Source organism: Bos mutus, chromosome 8, assembly GCF_027580195.1.
Source record: "Bos mutus isolate GX-2022 chromosome 8, NWIPB_WYAK_1.1, whole genome shotgun sequence".
NCBI lineage: Eukaryota > Metazoa > Chordata > Mammalia > Artiodactyla > Bovidae > Bos > Bos mutus.
Window position 1 is genome coordinate 6,312,633 of NC_091624.1, and position 26,078 is coordinate 6,338,710.

A 26,078-nucleotide genomic window follows, 5' to 3' on the forward strand; every position below is an offset into this window, starting at 1 on the left:
CCACTGGGTACCACAGGGTAATTCACACTTTTGATACCAAATGACAGTGTGCTCTAAGCAGCAGTGTTAGAACCATTTCCACTAGTGTTGAAATCTGGATGTAACTGCCCCACCTGTTACCACTTTGGTCCCCAACTGGATTCTGCCTAATTCTAGCTTCTTTCCCAGCATCTGGCGTGGGTGAATCTGATTGGCGAATTCTGAGTCACGTGCTCAACCCTAGTTGCAGTGGAAGCTGAAAGTAGCTGGAAATTGTAGCCTCTTCATGGGAAGTGGACTCTGGCTCAGAGAGTAAAGCAACCTCTAAACTAGGAAAGGGACTCACTCAAACACTGAGCAGCTGCCAGGAATGCCAAATGCCAGCTTTAACCTGGAATGTCCACTCCCATGCCACTAGACCTACATGGCTCAATTTCATTGCCACCTCCTCTGGGAAGCTTTGATTTCTCCAAGCACATGTTTCAGAGCACCTGATAAAAGAAACACACGTCTGCCTGCCTGCCTGGTATCTGAGATATTCCTGTGCTCTCTCATCCCCACACCTCCCTTCCCAACATTATAAGCTCTCCAAGGGCAGGAGTTGTGTTTATCCATCTCTGGATCTCCTTATAGTGCCTGGTAGGAGCCCTAGATATTCCGTGGTGAATGAATGAATGAAAGTGTTGGTCTCATTCGACAGGCCTTTGTACCAGAGGTCCATGAAGGACTTGCACAGACTCTGCCTTACATAAGGGAGCCCTTTTTTCCTGGTGTGCACTTCTATAAATGGACTATGTCAGCATATTTGAAGAAAGGGGCATAGAAAATCAGAAAGCCCCATTGCAGAGGATAGTGGCGGATTGTAAGGGTACAAAGGAGAGACTGAGGGAGCCAGGGCGACATATTTTGGAGGAGTAAATGAACTGGAGCAGGCACCAGGGTGGCAGGAGACAATTTAGGATCTGAGGACTTGAAAGGCCAGATTTCTAACCCCACCCCCACGCCAGGTTCACAGATTAGTAAACTGAGACAGGAGAAGCATACCTTACAAGGCTCTGAGCTGAAAAAGGCCCAAATGTGCTCACGCAGACATGCCTTTCACAATATCTTTGATGGGTGGGCTTTCCCAAGGTCACTGAGGACAGTGTGATTCAGTTGAAACAGCCAAAGCTTTGGAGCTTGGAGTTCAGATCTCAGCTCTTGTGCTCATTCACTGTATAACCTTGGGGGGTCCCTTTACCTCCCTGACCTCCTGCTCTCAGTTTCCTCATCTGGAAAATGGGAATCATGATACCCATCTCACTAGAGCATGTTTATGTATAAAAGTTAACATAGGTACAGGTCCAGCACTTGGAGAATGCTTACTAAACAGTATAATGAAGTCCAAGGTCACAGCACAGGTTTTGATTTTTTCCTTCTTTTCAGTCCTCTCCCTTTATTCAAAGTCATGAAAAAGTGAATAAAATGTGATGGGAGAGGGAGAAAGGCCATTCCTATGAAGGGTTAAAGACAGGAAGGAGAAAAGAGGCAGAAGAGGGGAGAGCTAAGATGAGAGAAGTGGCTAAGCGAGGAGACCACACCAAAAGCACAGACAGGAAAAAAAAAGAAAAAACCCAGGAGATGGGAAATGGCTCACAAATAATAGGTAAGGAGCATTTATAAGATTAAAGTCAAGACAAGTAAGAATGAAATGTGTATTTGGAGAGATGAAAGAGAGAACAGAGAGGGGAAAGATGAAGAAAAGGAGGGGAGTGGAGGCGTGGGGGGGAGCACTCCTCGAGGTTCACATCCCTGTAGACAGGATGACTCCCTGGGGGATCCGAGGTATGTGGGTCAGAGAGAACCGACCCGGGGCCAAAAGGTTGCCCTGTGTCTGAGGACCTCGGTTTACAGTTCAACTAGAATCTGGGAGAAAAAAGACGGGTGCGGGCGTGAAGAGTGGGTGAACAGACACCTCCTCTGGGGCTCAGGCAGTAGGTATAGGAGCCCTTGGGAGCCAGGAGCCCAGGGAATAGTAGGTCCCTACCTCGCATCCTTTTCAGGAATTTCGCACACAGAGCAGTCAAGTAGAGCAGCTCCACGCTAGGAGCAGGCATCCAGAATAGAAGCGCCGGCTCGCCGGGCGCAGACTGAGAGCCAGAACATCCTGCCCCGGTCCGTGTAGGGGGCGGGGCGGGGGGCTAGAGGGGGGAGTTCATCAGCTCTCGGTGCCCCCTCCGAGACCTGGGTAGATGCGAGAGGCGCGGTCCTAGTGGTGGGAGAATGAATGTCAGAGTGGTGGGCAAGCGGGTGGGGAGGGGGCCTCTGAGACCACAGGAATTATTTCCGGGACTCGAGAAAGGGTACAGGACTTGTTATTGGGCTTAAGGGGAGACAAAGTTCAGTCCTGGCCATCCAGAGGCGTCCCCCTACCTCTCAGAAGGCGGGGCCTGGAGCAAGGCTGGGCTACGGCGCGCCCCAGGGGCAGCCTCCGGGTGAGCGAGGGCTGGGGTGAAGCTGGGAGAGCTGGGTTATTAGGTGGACTTAGGGGAGCGCCCAGGGTCCCCGAATCTTAGGAATCTGGAGAGGGGTGCTGCGGCTCAAGAATATTGTGCGGGGCTGATCGGGGGATCCTAGGAAAGGCGAGGGGCGGGGGCGACTGGGATTTGCACGAGGCCGGGCGGAGCCTCCGAAACGCTCCGGGTCTGAGCCGGGGGGAGAGCCAGCGAAAGGGGCGGGCGGCGGGGCCCGGGGAGGCGGTGCGGCGGGGCGGGCCAGGGCCGGTCGGGAGGCGGAGCCCGGAGCTGGGGGCTGCTGGTGAGCGGCTCCCACGGCTCCTTAGCTCCGGCGCCCCGGTTCGCTTCGGCGTCCACCGCCGCCGCTTCTTCTTCCTCCTTCGCCACCGCCGCCGCCGCCCGCAGCCCCGCAGCCGCTCCCGCCATGGCCGCCGCCGGCGCCCGGCGCAGCCCCGGCCCCAGCTCGGGGCTCCGGGGGCGGTTGAGGCTCGGCTTCCACCCGCCGCCGCTGCTGTTGCTCCTGCTCCTGTTGGCCGGCGCCACCGCCGCCGCCTCGCGGGAGCCCGACAGCCCCTGCCGGCTCAAGACCGTCACGGTGTCCACGCTGCCTGCCCTGCGGGAGAGCGACATCGGCTGGAGCGGCACCCGCGCCGGGGCCGGGACCGGGGCCGCCGCCGCCGCCGCGTCCCCGGGCTCCGCCGGCTCCGCGGGCACCGCCGCCGAGTCGCGCCTGCTGCTCTTTGTGCGTAACGAGCTGCCGGGGCGCGTCGCGGTGCAGGACGACCTGGACAACACGGAGCTGCCCTTCTTCACCCTGGGTAAGGCTTGGCGCCGGGACTCGCGGGGTCCCGGGAGCCCCTAAGTGAAGCCGGACGGGTGGGGGCGCCCTGGGGATTCCCGCCCCGGGCTGCCCCGCTTGGGGTCGAGTGAGGGCAGCTGAGGGGCCCGGAGGGCGTACAGGTGGTTGGGATGAGCGCGTGGCGGGAGCCGGGGGGCGTGCCAGCCCTCTCGCAGTGGGGTCCGTCTCTCAGTGCCGACGTTGAGCTTTGCCGCGGTCCATCCCGGACGCCGAGACCCCAGCTGATGCGAGTACTCGCTCTAGGGGCCGCGGTGAACCCCGCTCGCAAGCCAGGTCTGGGTCCAGCCGCCCACTGCTTCTCCGGGCACGGCCGTGGGCTGCCAGCGGTTACCGCCCCCTCGCTCTCTCTTAGGAGTTCTTGGCTCTGCTCCTCGGGATAGGTTTTCTAGACAATCGGAGCGCAGTAGCTCCATGTAGAATCCCTCAGTCCGCATACACTCGGTTTCCCTGTGGGTTGGGTGACCTTGGCCAAGTCGCTTCCTTTCTCTGGGCGTCAGTTTTAGCCATCTGTGAAATGGGGCCGGGGAGGATTGAGCGGTGTCTGAGCCCTGGGGTTCAGAACCCAAGGTCTCTACTTTCTGATTCTCCCTCCATCGCCTTGTCGCATTAGCCTTCCTAACCCCTCCCAATGGAGAGCAGGTTAGTCCTCGCAGCTCACTCACTGCGCTAATAATAATAACTTAAAGGTGTGACCTGGGGAGGAGAGAGGCAAGGGGTGGGGGTGGGGGCTCAAACGGAAAAGTTAATCAGAAAGTTCGCCAGCAGCTTGCTGCCTGCTGGTTCCCGGCGCGAATCCCGGAGGAGTCGGCCCTTCCGTGGAGCTGCGGGAAGCACAGCTGATTCCCACCCGGGTAATTGATAGCTTAATTATCTCGGAGAGCGTTTACAAAAATGTTGTTCCCCCTTCGCTCTCCCGCGCTCGCTCATCGCTCTCTCTCCCCTCCCCTCTTGGGGGCGCGGGGTGCGATTGGTTGTCGGAGTCTGGCCAAAGCCAGCTCCGGGAAGGCGCTGGGGTTCACGCAGACTCCAGATACCCCGTCCCCGGGTCCTTGGCCTCACCGGGGTCCGGCTCGGCTTAGGCACCTCGGGATGGGCCTTCGAGGTCACATGGCTACAGGATCCGGGCTTGAACCTCTGAGGTTAACTCTTTGCTCGCCCAAGAACCCCCAAAGAGTAATCAATGGACCGGACTCCTCTGTCCAGAGACCGCCCCCCATGCCTTTCCTGCTTGCCTTTTGGAGATCTAAGCGAGTGCCAGGCCCTCTCGTGGTCTGAGTTTGTGCCTCGGGCTCTCCCAGGCTGGCTGTAACCTGAGCCTGCCATGCTTTCTGGGATGCTAGGCGGGAGACCGCCTTGCAGGTTCCCAGGGGGACTTCCCGCGGTGGCGTGTCTTGCGTTCGACACACACACAAATTCAAGCATACACACCCCTGCGTGGACACATACACATTCACACACACGCTTGCACACCCCAGTGACCCTTCCCACGTGCACTTGTGGGATGCCCTTTTCCAATAAGGCGATGCGGCTGGCGTTGCTTACGCTGAAGAGCTCCTATGACCCCAGGCAGGGAAGGACCCTTCCAGAGAAATGGAAGGTGTGCCTTCTACACTTCCAGTCCCAACCTTCTCCCTCCAGCCTCCTGATCTCTCTCCTCTGGGTTGTCCAGAGAGGTCGGGAGTGGGAATCCCCCTAAAAAGCTGTTCAAGTGAGGGGGAAACGGGGAACATTGCGTATGGCATGACTTGGAGGTAAGAACCCAGATCATTCCGGCTCCCCTCGGATGTGAGGACCGGGCCACCCAGGTACAGGAGTCATCCCAGAATTCCTGGAGCTGGCAGCCCCTGCCTTTTCACACTTTGGCTTTCAAGAGGGAATGAATGCCAGGGAGCCTGGGGCAGGCTGAGTGAGGAACTGAAAGACCCAAATCCCCCAGGACCCACGCTTCAGCCCGAGAGTCTCTTGGTACCCTCCACTTGGAGCCTTCTGCCTTCTCTGACGCAGGCGGCTGAGCCCGGCGGAGACGGCCTGCTGTGGAGTGCCGGGGCGCCGTCCTCCTTGTGGCTCGGAGGCCTTTGGGGGTTCAGGGGCCCCCTCCTCCTCCTCTTCCTCCCCCAGAGCCCTGGACTGGCAGCTCAAGGCACTCCTGCCAGGGATTTGGCTAGCGAGGTAGTCGCCAGATGGCCGTGTATAGCAGGAGCTGTGTAGGGAGACGTGGGCCTTGTGTTTGTGTTGGTCTGCCACTGTTTGCGTGTAAACACAGAGCGCACAGTGAGCTCTGGGAGGGCCAGGCTGGCTGAAAATGAGGGGTGAAAGGAGGGGGCACTATGAGTCATTTATGGCCATATCTCCCCCAGGGTCCCCAGGCAGCCCCATCCCACCATTCCTGTCCTCAGACCTTCTAAACATCGTTGTCTCGGGTTTGTCTCCAGCGAGTTGAATGCGTCTTTCACTCTTAGGTTGCCAGTTCCAGCGATTTGGAGATGGCATGTGCCACAGATGTGCATGCAAAGTCGGTAAATGCTGAACGTGGCCGATAGTGGGGTGTGTGGAGCCACCACTAGGGGGTGATGGTGTCTGCCAAAGCCTTTGGGCCATGCTTAGGGTTGTGGACCCAGAGCTGGTAGTGGTAAATTGTCCCCGGCCTTAAGGGGAGGCGGGGGCGAACAAGGTGAAAGGTCGAGTTCCCACTTTACTCCCAGTCCAGGTGGGGGACCTTCAAGTTCATCTGCACACCGTTTCTACTATCCCTACTCACCAAAGTCAGTGGCATCCCTGGCCCGCCCGCCCTCCATTCTGCCTCTCTTGTTTGAGCTATTGGCTGTATTATTGGGAGTGCCCAGACATAAAAGACTTTTCTCCAGGTCTATTCTTCTCCGTGTTTCTAATCTTCCCTTCATGTTCCAGCCTGCTTTTATGTAGGTGGAAGTTCTCTCAGAGGTGAAATACCACCCCTCCCCCAGATTTCTGTGTCTGGGCCTCTTCTTTAGAGTCTGAGTTGGTGGCACGGATAAAGTGAATTTCCTCAAACTTGATCAAGGAATGGCAGATAGTTGTTGCTCCTTAATGTGGTGCAAAGAGCTTTACTCTTGCCTTTTATTATTTACTCACATGGAATATAGGGGAGGGGGCACTGCTGTAATTGATTCCCATTTTACAGATTAGGCAACATTCTTTAGAGAGGCCAGATGCCTAGTCCAAGGTCTTAGTGTGAGTAAATGCAGACCTGGGACTGGAGTCTCAGTCCACCAGACACCTACATTCTCGGTAATTGCTAAACTCAAGCCATCTTGAGCCAAATATGCATCGAGGGGCTGGTTACACTTATGTAGGGCATAGAGCAGAGCCTTGAAGAGAAATGCAACGATCAACACAAGAACCTTTCCTAAGGGAACTTAGCTGCATTGGTGTGCTGAAGTATGAGAGTGTGAGAATCAGGCATGAGTTAAATGACCTCCAATGACCCTGCCAACTCAAAGTTTCATGACTCATGGGATGTCAAAGGGCATCCTATGCAGTGGTGCCAGGGAATGATAGAGAGGACACTTTCTGTAAAATCAAGGAGGGAAGATATCTCTTGAGACTCAGAGAAAGCTGGGGACACTTCCTGGACAGGAAAAAATAGGATGAGCCATGGAGGATGGGCTGGGGGAGACATTGAATGCTGCAGTACAGCTTGGGCACTTGATGCCTGTTAGGACCTGGAACTCTCAGCTGTGGCCCATTGTGACCTTGAACAAGTCACTTATCCCCAGATCTTCAGTTCTTTCATGCTGTAATATGAGTGGGTGGATGAGCCCTAAAATAATCCTTTGGTGTATAGATTCTATGAACTTGAAGTGCCCTGATCTGCTCTGTAAGTCTGACTTAACTTCTCTTGCTTCTCACTCTCTCCTTTTCTTTGCTGGTAGCATGGGGGTGTCAGGAAGGACCCACGGAAAGAAGGAATTCGAACAGGGACAACTGTCAGTGCAGGGCTTCTGAGGCGAACAGGCGTATCACGCAGTTCTCCTCAGCCCCCAGGCAGCCCCAGAGTGTGCCTGTGGGTTTAGCTTTCATGCCCACTGGCAGGGAAATGGCATCCTTCTTCCTGTGCTTGATAGCGGCCGGGCTGGACTGTTTACCACCAGCCTTGATTCAGTGAAAGGGGGAAAAGAGATAAAACGGAGTAAACCGCTCACTGCCAGCATCTGTTACTAATTTGCTTGTGTTATAAATCACACAGGTGAGGAATATTGCTTTGTCTTTGGGGGAGGGTGTCTCGAGAAGAAAAACCATCCAGCAGTGTGTCTTTAAAAGGATCTGCGTAAGTAGATCTGGCAGTGTCCTGAAGCATTGTCCCGAAAGGATGCTCCTTGCAGGAAGCTGATCGGCCTGAGGGGAAGACGAAGAAGCTCTGAAATGCCAGTTTGGTCAGTTCTGCAAAGATTCCTTAAAATACAGACAAAAATGGACACGGAAAAAGAGAAAAACCTCCAGGACCGAGGGACGGGGCACTAAGATAGAAGGGTTGCTAGCAACAGGAGGTTAGCCCTAGGACAGGCCACTAGCCTAAGGAGGGCTTTTTTTTTTTTTTTTCCTGTCTGGTTCTAAGCAATGTCCTAAAGGTGCAAATACCAAGGGTGTGGAGGGCAACAGGACAGGAGGACGTGTTGGACAACCAAGCATTGACCTTTAGTGATGACAGGGTTCTCAAGGGAGGAAGCCTTCAAGCAAGGCACCACACAACTATTTGGCAGGCATTTGGGGGAAGGGACCAGAGGCATTGAGGCTGTCTGCCCTTTCTGGTTTCTGGTTTGATCCTGACGGTTGATACCAGTCATTAAGTAGGAAGAAAAACCAAATAGAATAAGCTGGGCTTTCTGTACGGATTTCTGACCACAGAATATTCATTAAAATCAATTCCAGTGTTGTTTTTTTTTCCCCTGTATGGGTAAAGGGGAGAGATGAGAGGTGGGGTGGATCAGAGGGTGAATTTGATGTCTTTAAACAAAGTTACGCTTAAAAAATATTATTTAACCTCCAGGCCCCTTATCACTAAAATATTTCAGTAGCACTCAGACTTCAAGGTCCCATCCGGCTGTGATGGTCCAGGTTTCTGGGACATTGTTAATAAGGGGGCTGGTTCAGTGCCCTCTGATCTGAGTTTTTTCCCCTCCACTTTCTGTTTTCTTTCCTCTTTCTGTCTCCATTCCTTTGCCAGCTCAAATCTGATGAAGTCTATTTAATAATTAGGGCAGAGACAGGTGTATTATCTGCCCTCAAAAAGTACAATCTGCTCTCTCTGGCCATAGTTTTTACATTCAAGATTCAATCACCTGACTGCACTACACCATTTTATATAAAGGACCGCCACATCCCTAGATTTCTGGAAGCAGGTCGGGTCCTGGAATCAATTCTCCGTCGATAGCAAAGGACCATTATACCATGTTATGGAGAGAGTGCTGGGGCAGGGTGAGAGGAGGATCCATTTTAGCTCTCAGAGGCCCAGGTTGAGTCAAGACCGTCCAGATTTGCTGTTTTTGGGGGTCAGGAGGCCCAGCCAGCTTGACAGCACAGCTCTGCAAGCTTTTGTGATCCAGAGCTCCATCATTTTCCTGAATGGGGCCTTCAGGCTGCAAGATCATTCAATAATTTTAATTTACAGCAAGTCCAGCAGTAGTTTTGACTAGGCCTCTGGCAGGCAAAGCCTCCTGCTTCTCACCTCCTTGCCTGGCTGTAAACTAGACGTTGGCTGCCGTGGGCTGGTGTGAATATGCTGGGGAGAGAGAATGATGGAGAATAGCAGTGGCTTCTTTGAGAGGAGCCGTGAAGACTGGTCCCATGACCATCAGTTTTGAGCTCACAGCATCACAGACTCTCAGAGGCACTGAACCCACCCCCTCCATATTATATGGTAACACTGGAGCCCAGACAGGGGAAGAAGCCTACCTAAGGGCCAGCTGTTCAAACTTAAACCCAGTGGTCTTGAATCCCACCCCGTTTCCTTCATCACACTAACGACTGACACGTGGGTCTGGGCTAGATCCATCTCAGGTGTGCAACTTGGCTGACGATAATAAGGTGCCCCAAGACTCTCCTCCTCTTCCTGTAAAACAAACCAAAACTAAAATATCTAAGGAGTAAGAGATCCTTCTAGGGAAGTCGAATTTGTTCTCCTGCCCAGGTGTCCAGTTGGTTGGCTCTAGTCTCTCCTGAGAGTCTGAGCCGGTGGGTTTTGTGCTGGGGGAAGGAGGAAGCCTCATGGCTCTTCAGTCTAGCTACTGGTGAGGGTAAGCAGAAGCCTGCTGTTTACCAGGAAAAGAAAGCCAGGTTTAACCTTAAAGTGGAGCAGCATTATAGAGACACTTCCTTTGCAAAACTGATACTTTCCCAAGTTCTCATACTGACCAGCTAGTGGCAACAGAAGATTAACTATCATGAGAGAGAGAGCTGGCTTGTCTTTCCTCCCAGCAGAGCTGCAGCATCTCTGCCCCAGGAGGAGGCAGGCAGCGGTGCTTGGCAGGACTGGCTCTATTCCCCATTGCTTGCGCTCTGCTCTCCTCTCCCTGGCTCCTCGATGATGTCTACAGTTTGTTTTTTTTTGTTTTTTTTTTTTTAGGACGATAGCACTGCCCCCACCCCCCCATGAAGACTTCTCTTCGGATTGGGAGGCGGGTAGTGACTACCCAAAGTAAGATTCGGGATTGAAAGCTTCCTTACTGGCATACTAGAACATGCAGGCAGCCCCTCTGTGAGTCAAACATTGACAAGGATGTTGTATGTTACAAACCATTAGGGTTTTCACCTGAGAAGACACCCTTGCTCAATCCTTGCTGTCAGGCCGCTGGCAGCCTCAGATCTCAACACTTCTCCTGACTACAATTTCAGCTGTCAACTCCCTGGTCTCTCTTCCTCTGGTCTTATCCTCCCTAATCCATCCTCTGTACTTGGAGACAGGGATTTCATTCAAAGCCCAAACCTGATCATGGCTGTCATCTCCTAATTTGCTACTGCTACTGCTAAGTCGCTTCAGTCTTGTCCGACTCTGTGTGACCCCATAGACGGCAGCCCACCAGGCTCCCCCGTCCCTGGGATTCTCCAGGCAAGAACACTGGAGTGGGTTGCCATTTCCTTCTCCTAATTTGCTGGTTCCCCATTATTCTTAGTATGAAGTTCGAGCTTCTGATTGAGCTACAAGGTTCATGATCAGACTCTGCTCAGACTATCCTGTGATAAGACCCCTTCCTCCTTGTTCTATAACTCTGCCCCAAAGGCCCTGGGAAAATTCTTTCTTACCTTTCATGGCTGAATTCAAATATCAACTTACCTCTGAAGCCTTTCCTGACCTCTTGGCACTGAAGTTGGACAGTCTGGGCCTTGGTGCCCACTAGTGATATAAAGACTGGGTGTGACAGTGGCCAGTCCCTTAGAACTACCTGGAGCTTGCCAGGAACTGCTCCAGGTGCTTCAGATGTATGGGAGAACAGGAGACCTGGATCCCTGTGTTGAGAGAGCTCATATCCACAAATACATGTGTGTGCATGTGCGTGTGTATAGGTGTATGTCTGTTGGGGAGAAGATGATAAAAATAAACATAATACATAAGAAAATTATGTAGTATGTGAGAAGTGATTCTACGGAAAAAAGAAAATGGACATTTTGGAGATGAAATCGGTTTTAATATTACATAGAATCAAAAGATGGCTTATAGAGTCAAAAGATTGCTTATTGAGAATGTAGGATTGAACTAGGACTTGAGGGCCACAAAAGTGTCTCCAAGCACGTATGTGGAAGAGTATTGCAAGTAGAGAATGGCTCCAGCACAAACCCGACTCCAGAGCACACCCGGAGGGTTCAAGGGCTGGCACGGAGGCCTGCATGGCCAGAGTGGAGTGAGTGGGAGTGGGTGGGAAGGACAGGAGAGGAAATTGCATTTGGGCATTTGTTCTGAGTCCCATGGAGAGCCAGGCAGGACTTTAAGCCAGAAGGTATCCCCATCTGACTTCTATCTTAAAGGAATTGCTCAGGCTGCTGTCCAGAGGGCAGTGATGGGAGAGGAAGATCTCTAGGAGACTGTTCAGGTGAGCATCGATGGTGGCTTAGGGCAGAAGGAGAGCTGAGCTCACGGATTTGTCTGTCTTGTGCTGCTCGTTTGGGATCTCCATAGGCAGAGAACATCCCTCCTTCATCTCGGGGGCTGCAATGACTCACCCTGGGCTTGGCACATCCTAGGTGTTCAGGGATCTTAGATGACTAGAAACTTGGGGTTGCCAAGTCTCATCACAGAATCCACACTGTGCAGAACTGGAGGGGTGTTGAAACTCCACTTCTCCATTCAGGCTGAGCTGAAATGCCACCTCTTCTGTGAAACCTTCCCTCTTCTGAGTTCTTGCAGCTACTGCCTCTACCTTCTTCTGCCTCCTTATCATTCTGAGTAGTGTCTGTAGGGTGAGTAAGGAGACCACTTGATTAGAAGAGAGAGTTGGGTTTAGGGAAGACCTTTCCTTGAGAATCACGGAAGCCAGGTAATGAATGAGCACCTTTGCATTGTGCCAAGCAGAGAGCCCCTGACTGTTCTCAGGGGAAGTCCAGTCTCCTGACTCCAAGTCTGATGTGTCTTCCTCCCACCTTAGGCCACTGGGGTAGGGGGAGCTGGTTTTCCAGACTTTACCATTCTGGCATGAGGTAGGCTGTGAAAAGACTGACCATTTATTGAACACTTACTGTGTCCTGGGGAGAAGGCAGTGGCACCCCACTCCAGTACTCTTGCCTGGACAATCCCATGGACAGAGGAGCCTGGTAGGCTGCGGTCCATGGGGTCGCTAAGAGTTGGACACGACTGAGCATCTTCACTTTCACTTTCATGCATTGGAGAAGGAAATGGCAACCCACTCCAGTGTTCTTGCCTGGAGAATCCCAGGGACGGGGGAGCCTGGTGGGCTGCCGTCTCTGGGGTCGCACTGAAGCGACTTAGCAGCAGCAGCAGCAACTCTGTCCTGGATGCAGGGCTGGCACGTCTGTTATTTTATTTCCTCCTCCCCATAGTGCTGAAAGACAGCTAGGACTCATCTCATGTTGGAGGTGACCGTGGAGGCCCAGAGGAGCTAAGGAACATACCCAGGATCACACAGCTGTCCTACAGCTGAGTCCAGTCCCAGGTCTGCCTGGTTGCAAACCCCGTGCTCCCTCTGCCATTCCAGAGAGGCACAGAACTAGCAGTGCTCCTGAGTTTTCAGCTCCTCGACAACCTCTTGTACTTCTTATCTCTTCCTCTTCTCGTTACCAAGAAGTTGCAGACGTTTCTTATCGAGCAACTTCAGGTGTGACAGCCTCTCAGGCCCGAGGGACTGCACACCTTGTTTCTGGGCTGCCAGGAGCTGACTCAGCATCGCCCAGGGTTTGCCGGTTTGCCAGGAGGGCGCCGAGCTGTGTCTCATTCTCTCTCGCCGTGCTTCATTACCGCTGGACTACTCCAAGAGCAAGTTCTGAGACTGCTGTGCCTTCTAGACTTTTCTCCTTCCCCACCCGCTCTCTACCTCTCTCCTTCCTCCTCCTCTGTCTGCTCACTTTCTCAGGGACGTACTGTCACACTAGGGGACCTGCTGCCTAGGCCTTCCAGGAACTTAGAGAAGCTCTACGTTCTTTTTCTAGAAATTCTCAGGCATGTGTTGTCTGACTCACGGCCCCGGCTTGACTCCATAAGCCTCCTTGTCATTCCTCCCCTTCAGCCCAAGTCGACTTTTGTTGCCCCAGTACTTCTAGCAGTATTGTGCCGCTTTAATATTCTCGCCTTGAAAATGAAATTATGAAATTTGTTCTGTATTATCTATACATATGGGGTCTATATAATATTTATATATGATGCTGTAAAACTCCTGATAAATAGTGTATGGTTCTCCTAAAATATTAGAACTGGCTCAAAGAATGCCTTTGAGATCCAGCCCAACACCCTCATTTACCTGGCAAAAATAAGTACATTTTTCAGGGTTCCACAGCTAAGCCAACGGCTTTCCGGGTGGTGCTAGTGGTAAAGAACCTACCTGCCTATGCAGATCAGACGTAAGATCCCTGGGTTGGGAAGATCCCTTGGAGGAGGGCAGGGACAACCCACTCCAGTATTCTTGCCTGGAGAATCCCATGGACAGAGGAGGCTGTTAGGCTATAGTCCATAGGATCGCAGAGTCGGACGTGGCTGAAGTGACTTAGCACGCATGCAGCACAGCTAAGTCCCGGCAAAATCCAGCCTCCTCTAGGCCAGCTCCTCTGACGGGGTATGCCAGCTCGAAGACCCAAAGCGCTGGGGTCAAACCCTGGCGGTGCTACGTTTCGACTGTAGACTCAGTATGCCACATCTCTGAGTCTCTGCCCATGAAAACGTGACGGTAACATGGCAGTCAGTTCCCTGAGTGGCTGCGATCATTATTTTTGGAGTGTTCCCCCGCCCCCATCACTGAAATTGTAGTCCAGGCCCGGCTCCATGCTCAGTTTTACTTACACGAAAGCCGTAAGATCCTTACGGAGATGGTGCGCGCAGAGCACCCAGCTCGGCGTCTGGCACAGTTTGTGCTCCGTGCCTCTTAGCCACCTGGAATCCTTTTTATGGAAGGAGGTGGAGGTATGAATAAATAATGAATGCAAATTCCCTTTTCCCTTCCCCCTCTTTCCACTCCTGCAGCAAGGCGGAAAAAGGATGAAATTGACCATTGATCTCTGCTCCCTCTCCGGGAGCCCGGGAACAGGGGACTCCGGGGTTGTGTGAGGACAGTTTGGCCAGAGAAGCTGGGAGGCTGAGCCTGAGGCAGGTGGGTGCTGGGGAGGGAGGCGGGGAGTCAGGCAGAGCCCTCTCCCTTCTGGTGGCAGCTGGCTGACAAAGCCCTGCTCTCAGGCACCCGGGGGGGAAGTCACGAGTGGCTTTGCAAGCAGCCGAAAAAGGAAGGAACATTTCCATTAGCAGAATCAGCAGTAAAGAGATTTCCAGTCACAGTAATAGCTGCATTTGGGGGAATCATTTCAGTGGTGGCTGTGGGCGGAGGAGGGGGGAAGAGGGCAGGGTGGCCCGGAGAGGCATGGAGTCAGCTGGTCTCCTTGCAGGAACTGAGAGATAGCACCCCCGAGAACCAGGTGCCAGATGCCCACGGACTGTTGGGGAGCCCCAAGGGGCGTTGGACAAGCAGGCTGGACACCATGCTGCCTTCCAGTGAACCGAGTCCCCTTCCTCAGGAGGCCCCAGGGAGGCTGTAGGCTTGTTCTCTGTTGCCTCTGCTCTGATTACCTGGTTTACTCTTTTCAAGTCTTCAGAGCCAGCAGCGACTGCGTAGTCTTCCAGGGGTTGTCGGTGGTAAAGGTCCCATATTTCTTAGTTCACTTTTTCCTATCCAGGGGATCTTCCCCACCCAGGAATCAAACCTGGGTCTCCTGCATTGCAAGCAGATTCTTTATCGACTGAGCTACGAGGGAAGCCCATTAAATCAGAATCACCTTAGAAGCCAGGTTTTCCCTTCCAGACCTACAGAGGCACTCAGGAGGGGCCTGGGAATCTGTACTTTAACAGATGTACCAAATTCTTGTTATGTGCCTGGATAGCTTGGGTGCAGTAGCCCCTGGGAACCTCTGCAGGCTCACGTCCTGACATTCCTGGTGGCATCTGGGGCTCTGGCCTCACTGGGGACAGATTTCGGGGGGGACCGGGCGTATTCCCGCTGACTGACTCCAGAAAGGAAATGTTCCTTCTGCTGAGCATGCTTTCCTGCTCCCTGCCATCTCCTAGCCTTCGCTCAGCCATGACCTCTTCTGAGGAGCCTTCTCTTTTCCTTCAAGGCTTAGGTAGAGGTTTCTTTTTTCTTTCTTCTTTCTCCTTCCCCCTCCCCCTACCAAATGCTCATACCCCCCTGGTAGGGTTGGCATATTTTGTGCACAAAAATAAATGCAAAAAATAAAAAGCAGAATGCCCAGTTAAACTTGAATTTCAGACAATGAATACTTGCCTAGTATAACTACCTCCCATATGTCCCATGCAATATTTGGGATGTAGTTATGCTAAAAATGACTCTCCAATGATCAGAAATTCAAATTTAACTGGACAGCCAGTATTTTATCTGGCAACCTACAGGGACCCTGTGTTTCTCTCTCTGCTGTGAGGGAGTGTACTACCAGTGAACGCTTTGTTCCCTGAACCCCTATCTCCTCCATCTCAGAAAACCAGAGTATCATTCACCCATTTATTCAAGCGATGAAATCATCTTCGATATTTCCCTTCCCTTGCCTCTCGTTCTCTCAGTCAGCCAACCTTGTTGGTTTCACTTCTAAAATGACTCAAACGTCTTCACCTCTCATAATGCCCTACTGCCTCACCTCTGTCCAAGCTCGCTTGAGCTGTTACATCCATCTCCTAACTGCTCTTCATACCTCTTCTCATTATCCTTTCTTTATACTGTTTGATATATAGCTCATGGGCCAAGTCTAGCTTCTGCCTGTTTTTTGTATGGTCTGCAAACCCATTTACTTGTTTAAATCATTGGGAAAAAAATCAAAAGAAGAAGACTATTTCATGATATGTAACAATTATATGAATATCAAATGTCAGTGTCCATAAAGATTTATTGAAACACGGTCACACTCATACCCTCAGGTATGTATTGTCTGGTTACCTTCATGTTGCCAAAGCAGAGTTGAGTAGCAGCAACAATGAGTATCTGGGCCACAAAACTTAAAATATTTCCTAATTGTTCCTTTACAGAAAAAGTTTGCCAACCCTGTTCTGTACAGTAAACAGTGATCTTTTCCAAAACACAAATTAGATCTTGTCACTGTCCTGTTGAAAGCCTTGGTTTCTCATTGCTCTTAAGAGACAATCCTGATTTTTTTCCACAATCTGAATTGTTTTTGTTTTTGTTTTTTTTTTTTTAATTGCCTGTTCTCTGAGTTTATATTTCATTTTCTCCCTTGCTCATAAAACTCAAATATCACCTCCCCCAAGAAGTCTTCCTTGGTACACTGTCCCCTCATAGCTTAGTCCCATTTATTTAAAGAAAATAAATAAAACACCTTTATCTGACAGCTAGGGAATGTGTCTTGTTCATCTTTTTGGTCTTCTCAACTATAGAAAGCATAGTTGAGTAGATGTTTTCTGACCAAATGAACAGCACATGGGGAGGGAGACCGGTGATATTCTGTACCACCCTGCAGGGACCCACTTCACTGGGTTGCTTATTAGGAGATTGCTATCAGGATTCCTAGAGCTACAGTCTGTAGAGCATATAGATCAGCAAATGCTACCTAGATGTCTGTTACACAAACAGAAATAAACAGACTTGTACCTTAATCCCTAGCACACATCCTCTCCCCGCTTTATTTGCAGCTGGAGTGTGTTTAGGGCAATCCCCAGGACATCCTGTGAGTAAAGACCTCATGGAGCCAGGGGCTGGGCCATCCAGTGGTCAGGCCTGGGAGCCAGGAATCCTGGGGTTTGGTCCCAGTTCCGCTGGGTGTCAGTGGTCAAGTCCCTTTCAGTTTCTGGGCTTCCCTCCTTTCTCATATGATGAGATTAAAGCTCATGGTATGTGAGAGTCTTCTCAGACCCTCTGCTTAGCAGGGGCCCAGGAGGAAGAGAAGGGTTCTATTTAGGAGCTTCTGAGGCTGGAAGCTGCTGCAGCAGGATAAAGCTGACTCCCTCCCTCCCTCCCTCCCTCCCTTCCTCCCTTCCTCCATCTCTGCGTCCTTTCTGGGGCGTCTGAAGATCAAACCCTCCAATCTGAACCCAGGTGCAACTCAGATTTCCAGCCCAGTCTCACACTAATTTGTTAGGGAACCTTCTTCAGTTACTTTCTCTCTAGCCTCCCCCAGGGAGGGAGACTGGAGAAGCTGACGACCCCAAGTAACCAATTACTGCTCTGCCCATAGCCGGATGCCTACCATCCCTTCCTCCCTCCCTTCGTTTCTCCATTTTATTCTCCTGGCATCTGAAGCATCTCTCCAAACTGCAGAACCCTCTGGAGAACGGGCCCAGTTCACCTGTTCCTGGCTGGGGCGGAGAAGACCACCCCTTCCCCAAGAGAGACCCCAGGTGGGAAGGCTGGTGGCTGAGAAAGGGCAGCTGCAGACCTTGGAAAGCCAAGCAGGTGTGGCAAGCCTGCTAAATTCCAAACTGTGCTATTGGGAGACCCATGCCTTGGGTTCTAGTCCTGTTTCTGCCATTCACTGGCTGTGGCCTCATATGTTCACTTATTTATTTTTGGCTGTGCCGGGTCTCCATTGCTGCGTGTGGTCTGTGCCAGGTCTTCATTGCTGCGCATGGTCTCCTTGAGATGAGTGGCTTCGTTGAGATGTGTGGGCTTTTCCTTGCAGTGGCTTCTCTTGTTGCTTCCTGGTGGCTCAGATGGTAAAGCGTCTGCCTACAATGCAGGAGACCCAGATTTGATCCCTGGGTTGGGAAGATCCTCTGGAGAAGGCAATGGCAACCCACTCCAGTACTCTTGCCTGGAAAATCCCATGGACGGAGGAGCCTGGTAGGCTACAGTCCATGGGGTTGCAAAGAGTTAGACATGACTGAGCGACTTTACTTTCTTTCTCTTGTTGCAGAGCGTGGGCTCTAGGCACGTAGTCTTCAGTAATTGTGGTGCATGGGCTTAGTTGCTCCCCAGCCTGTGGAATCATCCTGGGCCAGGGATTGAACCCATGTCCTCTGCATTAACAGGTGGATTCCTCTCCACTGCACCATCAGGGAAGTCCTAAGGTCTCATATAAATGACAGTTGCTTTTGGGGACTCATATAGCATTGGGTATTGTCAGAGTCATGTCTCCTTCAGTAAGCTGGGGAATATTGGGCTGCATAAGATACCTCATGAAAGAGGAAGAACCTTCTAGCCCTGTCTACTACTGGAATCCCAGGTGTCTAGAGCTGTGCCTGTCACATAGTAGGCACTCAGTAAATATTTGTTGAATGAAGGAATGAATAAATGGAAAATGTGTGTGATCAGACATTGCTAATCAACTAAATCACAGCTTTAGATGCCTTCTGAATGCAAAGCCCCCATCCATCACTGGGATCTACTGGGGTTTGCATGGATGATGAACTCTATTCACATTTCCTAGACTCAGCCGGCTCACCTGAACCTGTGGTTCACGTTAAGTTTCCCTTGTTTGGAGCGAGGGCCCTTCAGTCATTATTCAGTCATTCTCCAGACCTTGTGTGGAGTCCCTTGGGGACACAGAAAGGCAGGGAGTTCACAGTCTATTGGGATAATAACACTTGTACTTTTTGATTTAAAAAAAAAAAAAATTCCCTTTCATGGGTATTTTTAGTATCTACAGATTACCGATGAAGATATGGCCATTCAAAGAGATCAAGTCAATTGCACAAGGTCACGTAGTAAATGGGATTAGCTGTATTTATTTTTAAAGGGAAGCTTTGTGTCACTCTCACGAATGGAGCCCCAGAATAACTTGCTATGAATGGAAGACAGCCTGTAAAAGCAAGTTTAGTGTTCATGTGCCTTCCAAATTCATCTCAAACCACACTTTGGGAAACACTGATTTGACCCAACCACTGAAGCAAAAATATTGGTTTAAAATGTAAATTTTGCCCACTTAATTGTGAGATTTGCTTTAATGTATACAATAAAAAAATATCTTTTTTGCCTCATAACTCCTGAAAGTGTTAGTCATTCAGTCGTGTCTGACTCTCTGCGACGCTGTGGACTGTAGCCCGCCAGGCTCCTCTGTCCACAGAATTCTCCAGGCAAGAATACTGGAGGTTGCCATGTCCTTCTTCAAGGGATCTTCCTGACCCCGGGATCAAACCTGGGTCTCCTGCATTGCAGGCAGATTCTTTACCATCTGACCCACCAGGGAAGCCCTACCCCTATTTTAAGATCCAGCCTTAATGCAACTTTGCTGCTCCCAAGATGACTTTGCCGGCTCCCTCAAGAACAGTTCTCTCCCGAGCACTTTGTATTTTCATCGCGGTCCATGTTTCCATGAAATATTGTGACTGTTTAATTGTCTGTCTCTCTTGCTAGTCTTGTAAACTTCCCGAGTTAGACATCGTCTCTCTTTAATATCTGTAACTCCAGCAACGAGTGCATGCATACTTATTAAATTTTTTACCTTAATTTTAGATTTCAATGCAAGGAATACAAGCTTGTTATAACAAATTCAAACAATTCAGGAATATTACATGGAGAAAAAAGTGAAAGTCTCTCTATTGGATCTCATTCCCCAGAAGTGATCATGATGAAGGGGTTGCTGGGGTCCTAGTGAAACATGCACTAAATCTGCGCCTACACAGCTACTTGTGGTGATCTCGCAGAGAGGGAGCAACTTGTCCAAGGTCATCTGGCAAGTTTCTGGCAAGCAGCTCAGGGATATTATTGAAACCATCTCTTTGTTAGGGCACTTTTGGTTTCCGTGAAAGATCTGGGGAGTATGGTTTGCTGTAGACTTCCCCTAAAGAGATACTCCAATATTGAGCCAGTTCCAGGCATGTTTAGGTCTCAGAATCTACTTGCAGATTTCTTCCAGGCCACAGTCAGAAGGTTCTCTTAACTGACCCTACTTGAATATATATACATACATAGTGTGAATATATATATACACACACACACTGAATATATACGGTGAATATATGTAATGTGAATATATGTACTTGAATATATACAGCGTGTGTTTATGTATGTATATATACAAATTATGTATTATATATACACACATATATGTATACATTTAGAGTGCATGCCGGAGAAGGCAATGGCACCCCACTCCAGTACTCTTGCCTGGAGGATCCCATGGATGGAGACGCCTGGTGGGCTGTGGTCCATGGGGTCGCTAAGAGTCAGACACAACTGAGCGTCTTCACTTTCACTTTTCACTTTCATGCATTGGAGAAGGAAATGGCAACCCACTCCAGTATTCTTGCCTGGAGAATCCCAGGGACAGGGGAGCCTGGTGGCTGCCGTCTATGGGGTCGCACAGAGTTGGACACGACTGAAGTGACTTAGCAGAGTACATGCGTGCTCAGTTGTGTCCGACTCTGCAATTCCATGGACTGTAGCCTGCTGGGATCCTCTGTCCTTGGGATTCTCCAGGCAAGAATATTGGAGTGGGTTGCCATTTCCTTCTCCAGGGATCTTACTTACCCAAAGATCAAACCCACATTTTCTGTGTCTCCTGCATTGGCAGTCAGATTCTCTACTGCTGAACCACCTGGGAATCCCCATATGGATGCATATACATACATACATATGCATATACATACATATAGATACATATGAGAGATAGAGAATCAGATACTAATTGTTGTCTGGAGAACTAAAAGAAGAAACTGGACCCAGCCAGGGCGGAGCCAGAGAGGAGACAATTGGCATGAGTCCAGGGTGGACGTCTGTCTGTCTAGCACAGTGTTTGACGTGATGGATAAAGCAGTTCTTCCTTTCTTCCTTAAATTATTTTCTCATGTGAGTGGGGAGACAGGCTATTCAGGAGGGGTTACCTGGGTTTAGATTGAATTGCCTTCTTCAGAAGCCCTCATTTATGATGCCATGTAGATTGGCAGCTGGTCAGTTAATAGAAAAAGTCTATTAAAGGAGGGAATCATAAAAAATAATAATGTACCTTAAACGTTTCCTTTTTAACTTAAAATTCATAAATGTGTATCCTTTTGCCAACGATTTGATGTAGGCCGGGGGCTTCTCCTTTGAGTTTGGGTCAGCTGATTGGAGTCCTGTGCCATCTTTCTTGCAGAAGCCATGCTCATAATGCTCTGAATATGATCTCCATTGGTGGTCTCATTAAGGGGGGTACTGAGGACTTAAAGATGCTTGCCAAGTAATTCTTCTAGAGTTTTATGATTCCTTTCTAAATTTTTATAGTTGTCACACCTGACCTAACACAATAGCAATATTTAAGTGACTTTCCTTATTTTTATCATAAGATCAGCTTAGTCCCTCTAGAAGCCACTTTCTTTTGATGCTCATAAATTTTTAATCTGTACAATATTTCATGAAATTTTAGAAATATAAGAAACATAACAGACATAAATGGGTTTGGGAAACAAACTGCCTGTCTCTGTAAAAAAAAAAAAGAGAGAAGAAGAAAAAAAAAACATCTCCACTGACAGCAAAATCCCAAGAACACTGGGGAGGAAACACCTGACTAGTGCCAGTGTCTAGGCCCTGAGAGCTTCAGGATATTTTATGAAAATAATGGAGAGCAATGGCTAAACTGGCAGTCAATGCAGAGAAGGCCAGCTGAAAGCTTTAGAAATTTATATGTTTTAGATTGACAGAGGCATTAATGTCACATAAATTTTAGGGGTTGGGTCATTAGCATTTTGCCCAAAACTCTGATTTAAAGAAGAATAAAAGGGGACCCAATTGCACTTTTGTGGGGAATGTAAATCTTTGCAGCCACTATGGAAAACAGCATGGAAATTCCTCAAGAAATTAAAAATAAAGCTACCATATGACCCAGAAATTCCACTTCTGACTGTTTATCTGAAGAGAAGAATAATTCGAAAAGATATATGCACTCCTGTGTTCATTGCAGTGTTATTTACAGTAGCCAAGATATGGAAGCAATCTATCCATCAAAGGATGAATAGATAAAGAAGAGGTGGTTTATACATACAATAGAATATTATTCAGCTATGAGAAAGAAGGAAGTCCTACCATTTGCAACAATGTTGGATGGACCTTGAGGGCATTACACTAAGTGAAATAAGTCAGCAGAAAAAGATAGTGTATGATGTCACTGATACTCAGAATCTAAAAACGCGAGACTCTTAGTAACAGACTAGAATGGTGATTACTGATTGGCCAGGTTGTTATTAGAGATTACACATTTCCAGTTATAAGATGAATGCGTTCTAAGGATCTGTTGTTTAGCATGGTGGTTGAATCCACAATACTGTATTGCCATTCTTGAAAGTTGTTAAGAGAGTAAATCTTTGTGCTGTTTTTCTCACCACAAAAACAAAGAGGTAATTATGTGATGAAGTGAAGGTTTAGCAAATGCTCTGGTGGTGATCATTTTGCAATATATACTTGTATTAAGTCAACACAAGGTATACTTGAAACTTACATAGTGTTTTATGTCCATTGTATCTCAGTAAAACTGGAAAACATTTTTTAGTTTCAAAGAGGGTTAAACTGAATCCTGGGCTTCCCTGGTAGCTCAGCTGGAAAAGAATCCATCTGCAGTGCAGGAGACCCGGTTCGATTCCCGGGTCAAGAAGATCCCCTAAAGAAGGGATGGGCTACCCACTCTGGTATTCATGGCCTTCCCTGGTGGCTCAGAAGGTAAAGAATCTGCCTACAATGCGGGAGACCTAGGTTTGATCCCTGGGTTGGGAAGATCCCCTGGAGGAGGGCATGGCAAACCCATTCCAGTATTCTTGCCTGGGAGTTTCCTGGACAGAGGAGCCTGTCGGGCTACAGTCCATGGGGTTGCAAAGAGTCGCACACGACTGAGTGACTAGGCACACTCCAACGGAATCCCAGAGCTGTATCAGGAGCTCAGGTCTGTAGACTCTAGGAACATATCCCTCCTGGGACGTCAGTTGTCACTGATGCCCCCTTCCTTTTGGGTATCTTTTTCAGGAAGTCACCCCACACTTTTTTTTTTTTTTTTAGCAGGTGAGGAAACTATGGTTCAAATACTGCAGTGACCTAGCATGGGATACAGAGCAAGATGGAGCTGCAGCTCACTTCCCAGATCAGGCCGACTTACTGCACACCATTTCAAATATCCCTTTGCTCAAGGGTGGTTTTTCAATATTAAGTCCTATCAATTTTTTTTCACCGATGGCCAGGACACCTGATCTTTCCGTCCCCTCAGGAGAAAATGAGAGCAGGGATTCCCTGCAAGTCCTCTTTGTCTTCTGTACCCATGTAGCTTTCCCGGGGCACGTTGTAAGTCTGTCCATCCCTGAGCCAGCACTGCAGGCCATCCAGGTTTAGAAGTCTCAGGGCCCTCAGGCCTCCAGACCATCTCTCTTATTGCACAGAGGGAGACCAGGCGCAGAGGAGGCCCGTGCCTTGCTAAAGTCAAGGGGCTGGGGCTGCTTCTGAATGCAGAGCCCAGTTCACTCACCTCCGCTGGGCTTCCGGCATAGCCCTGGGCCTCCCAGCCTGCCCACCTGCCGGGGAGGGCTGGTCAGGTAACGAGAGGGCAGTGCGGGCGTGCAGGCCGCCAGGAGTCCCCGTGCTTTATGAGGTGCACAGCATAATTCAAAACCCATTGTGGGGATGTCTCGCCCCATAAAGTCTCCTCCGGCAGGAATGGCTGGGAATTTGTTTTGACTTCCCCAGCACATGTTTTTTAAATACCTCTTCTCTCCATCTCATTTTCCTCTTTTCTCTGCTTCCCTTTTTTTTTTTTTTCTTTTCCTACCCAAGTCTCACTGGATGATACACCCCTGGTGGCTTATGAGGGGACACAGTGGAGGTGGCACTGGGGAAGGGATCCTGAAGTATAGGTTAATGGACTGGCAAGTGGGAATGAAAAAGCTCACGTCCCTTGGATGATTCTTCTCGGCAAAGACATTGGCTCCAGATGTGACTGTAGGGATCTGCCTTCTACGAGTAGTTAGACTTTCAGATGTTATTCTTATCTGGGCTAAAGCGAAGCTTCTGTATAACCCTCTGTCTTGTAATCCAGTAGCAGCAGCTTCTCCCTCATTTTCCACCTTCTCCATGTCACATCATCTCCCTCCCAGCCTCTTGCAAAACTGCCTCAGTTTCTCCCTTTGAGTAGATACTTCATATGACCCTGATACTGGGAAAGATTGAGGGCAGGAAGAGAAGGGGATGACAGAGGATGAGATGGTTGGATGGCATCACCGACTCAATGGACATGGGTTTGGGTAAACTCTTGGAGTTGATGATAGACAGGGAGGCCTGGTGTGCTGCAGTTCATGGGGTCTCAAAGAGTCGGACATGACTGAGCGACTGGACTGAACTGATGCTCTGAAAGCTCATTCCCAAAGGTTATTTCTCCTTTGCTTAGAATCCTCACTGGCTCCCTAGGGCTCACAGGATTAATAGCAAATTCCTTGGTGTCTGAGGACCAAACCCACCTTATTTATCCTTCTCTTGCACCGTTCCTCTGTCTACAGTTCAGCTAGACTGGGCTCTTTGAAAACCGGGTTGAGTTTCCCTGGTGGCTCAGTGGTTAAGAATCTGCCTGCCAATGCAAGACACGTGAGTTTGAACCCTGGGTTGAGAAGATCTCCTGGAGAAGGGAATGGGTACCCATTCCAGTATTCTTACCTGGGAAATCCCATGGACCGAAGAGCCTGGCGGGTTACAATCCATGGGGTCCAAAGAGTCAGACATGACTTAGTGACTGAACAACAAGAAGAAAACAAGTTCCTCATGTATCCCTATGACTAATTCATGTCAATATATTCCAGAAACCAAAGCAATATTGTAAAGCAATTATCCTTCAATTGAAGACAAATAAATTAGAAAAAAAAGAGCAAGCTCTACTAAAGTTGCATTTCTATGACTTAACTCAAGCTGGTCTTCTACCATGGATGCCCTGGTCCTCCTATATTTCTGATGGTGGAATACTGTCTACCCTTCATAAGTTACTTTATGGAAACTTCCATCCTTGCTCTTTCTTCCTCTTTCCTTCCTCCCCTAATTCAGATTGAATAACTTTATTCTGAAACCTATATCTCTCTCATGCCATCTCACTTATACAGAAATATTTACATACGTGTCTTATCTCATCCTCTGCCTGCATAGTCCAGTACAGAGACCCCTAGCCATGTGTGGCTTGTAGAGCACTTGAGTGTGGCTAGCCTGGCCGAGGGACTCAGTTTGAAATTTTACTTAATGGTACTTAGTTTACATTTAAGTAATAGCTACAAGTGGATAGTGGCTACCATATTGAACAGCACAAATACAGAACATGCCTACCATTGCAGAAAATTCTGTTGCATACAGAACTGCCTATGAGATTCTTGAGGGCAGGCACAGAATCTTACCTTCTCTGTACCCCGTGCCTAGTACAGGGCCTGTTATTGAATGGGTATCACATAAATGTTGGTAGTGGGACTTTCCTGGTGGCCCAGTGGTTAAGACACCGTGCTTCCAGTGCAGGGGGCTTGGTTCTATCCCTGGTCCGGGAACTGAGAATCCACATGCTGTACAGCATGGTGAAAAAAAAAAAGTCAGTAGAACTGATATTTGGGCAAGACTGTGTAAGCACAAACCTCAAAGGCATTCAGTTTTAAAGAAAGAAATACATGGAAATTTACTTTTAAGACACACCAAAGTTTGTTGACAAAAATACTGCTTCATAAGCTTTCCTTTGTAAAGCCCAGTACATCTTATAGTCTAGAGTGGCTTAGGTGAATCCATTAATGACACTCACTGGTAGGAATTCCAGGCCCTTGATGGATCATTTCTCAGTCATGCCTTTTCTTCCTACCTTAATTGCCTCCCTCCCTTCCCAGAGCAGGTCCATCCCATAGCTGGGTCCTAAAACGGCAGGTCTCATTTCCTGGGAGACAGGTGTGGACAGACCCGTGTGAGACCCAGGCACAGGTTTGAGTTTCATGTTTGCTTCGTGGAAGATTAATGGGTGTTTCTCTGAGAGGGGATTTTTGCAGAGTCTGTCCTGTGACTGATAGGATGAGAATGGGATGTAATTTCTCCTTTTCCGGCCCCATGCTTTTTCCTTCTTCTCTTCCCCTCCTCAGTTTCCTGTGGTTTTTTTTTTTTTTTTTTAAGTTACTTATTTATTTTAAAAATTTGTCTGGC

At 49.4% G+C, this 26,078-nt stretch overlaps 1 protein-coding gene across 3 annotated transcripts in view; it reads left to right on the plus strand.

Annotated features, from left to right (window-relative positions):
• Positions 1-2,774: 2,774 nt before the first annotated feature.
• ASTN2 (astrotactin 2) overlaps positions 2,775-26,078 on the plus strand; it is a 1,044,864-nt gene continuing 1,021,560 nt past the window's right edge. For 2 of the 3 annotated variants that reach the window (XM_070375013.1, XM_070375014.1), the window contains exon 1: positions 2,775-3,292. In XM_070375013.1, coding sequence (XP_070231114.1) covers positions 2,899-3,292 — 394 coding nt within the window. In that variant the 5' untranslated portion in view covers positions 2,775-2,898. The remainder of the gene's footprint in view (positions 3,293-26,078) is intronic. The other variant, XM_070375012.1, reaches the window with a different exon arrangement.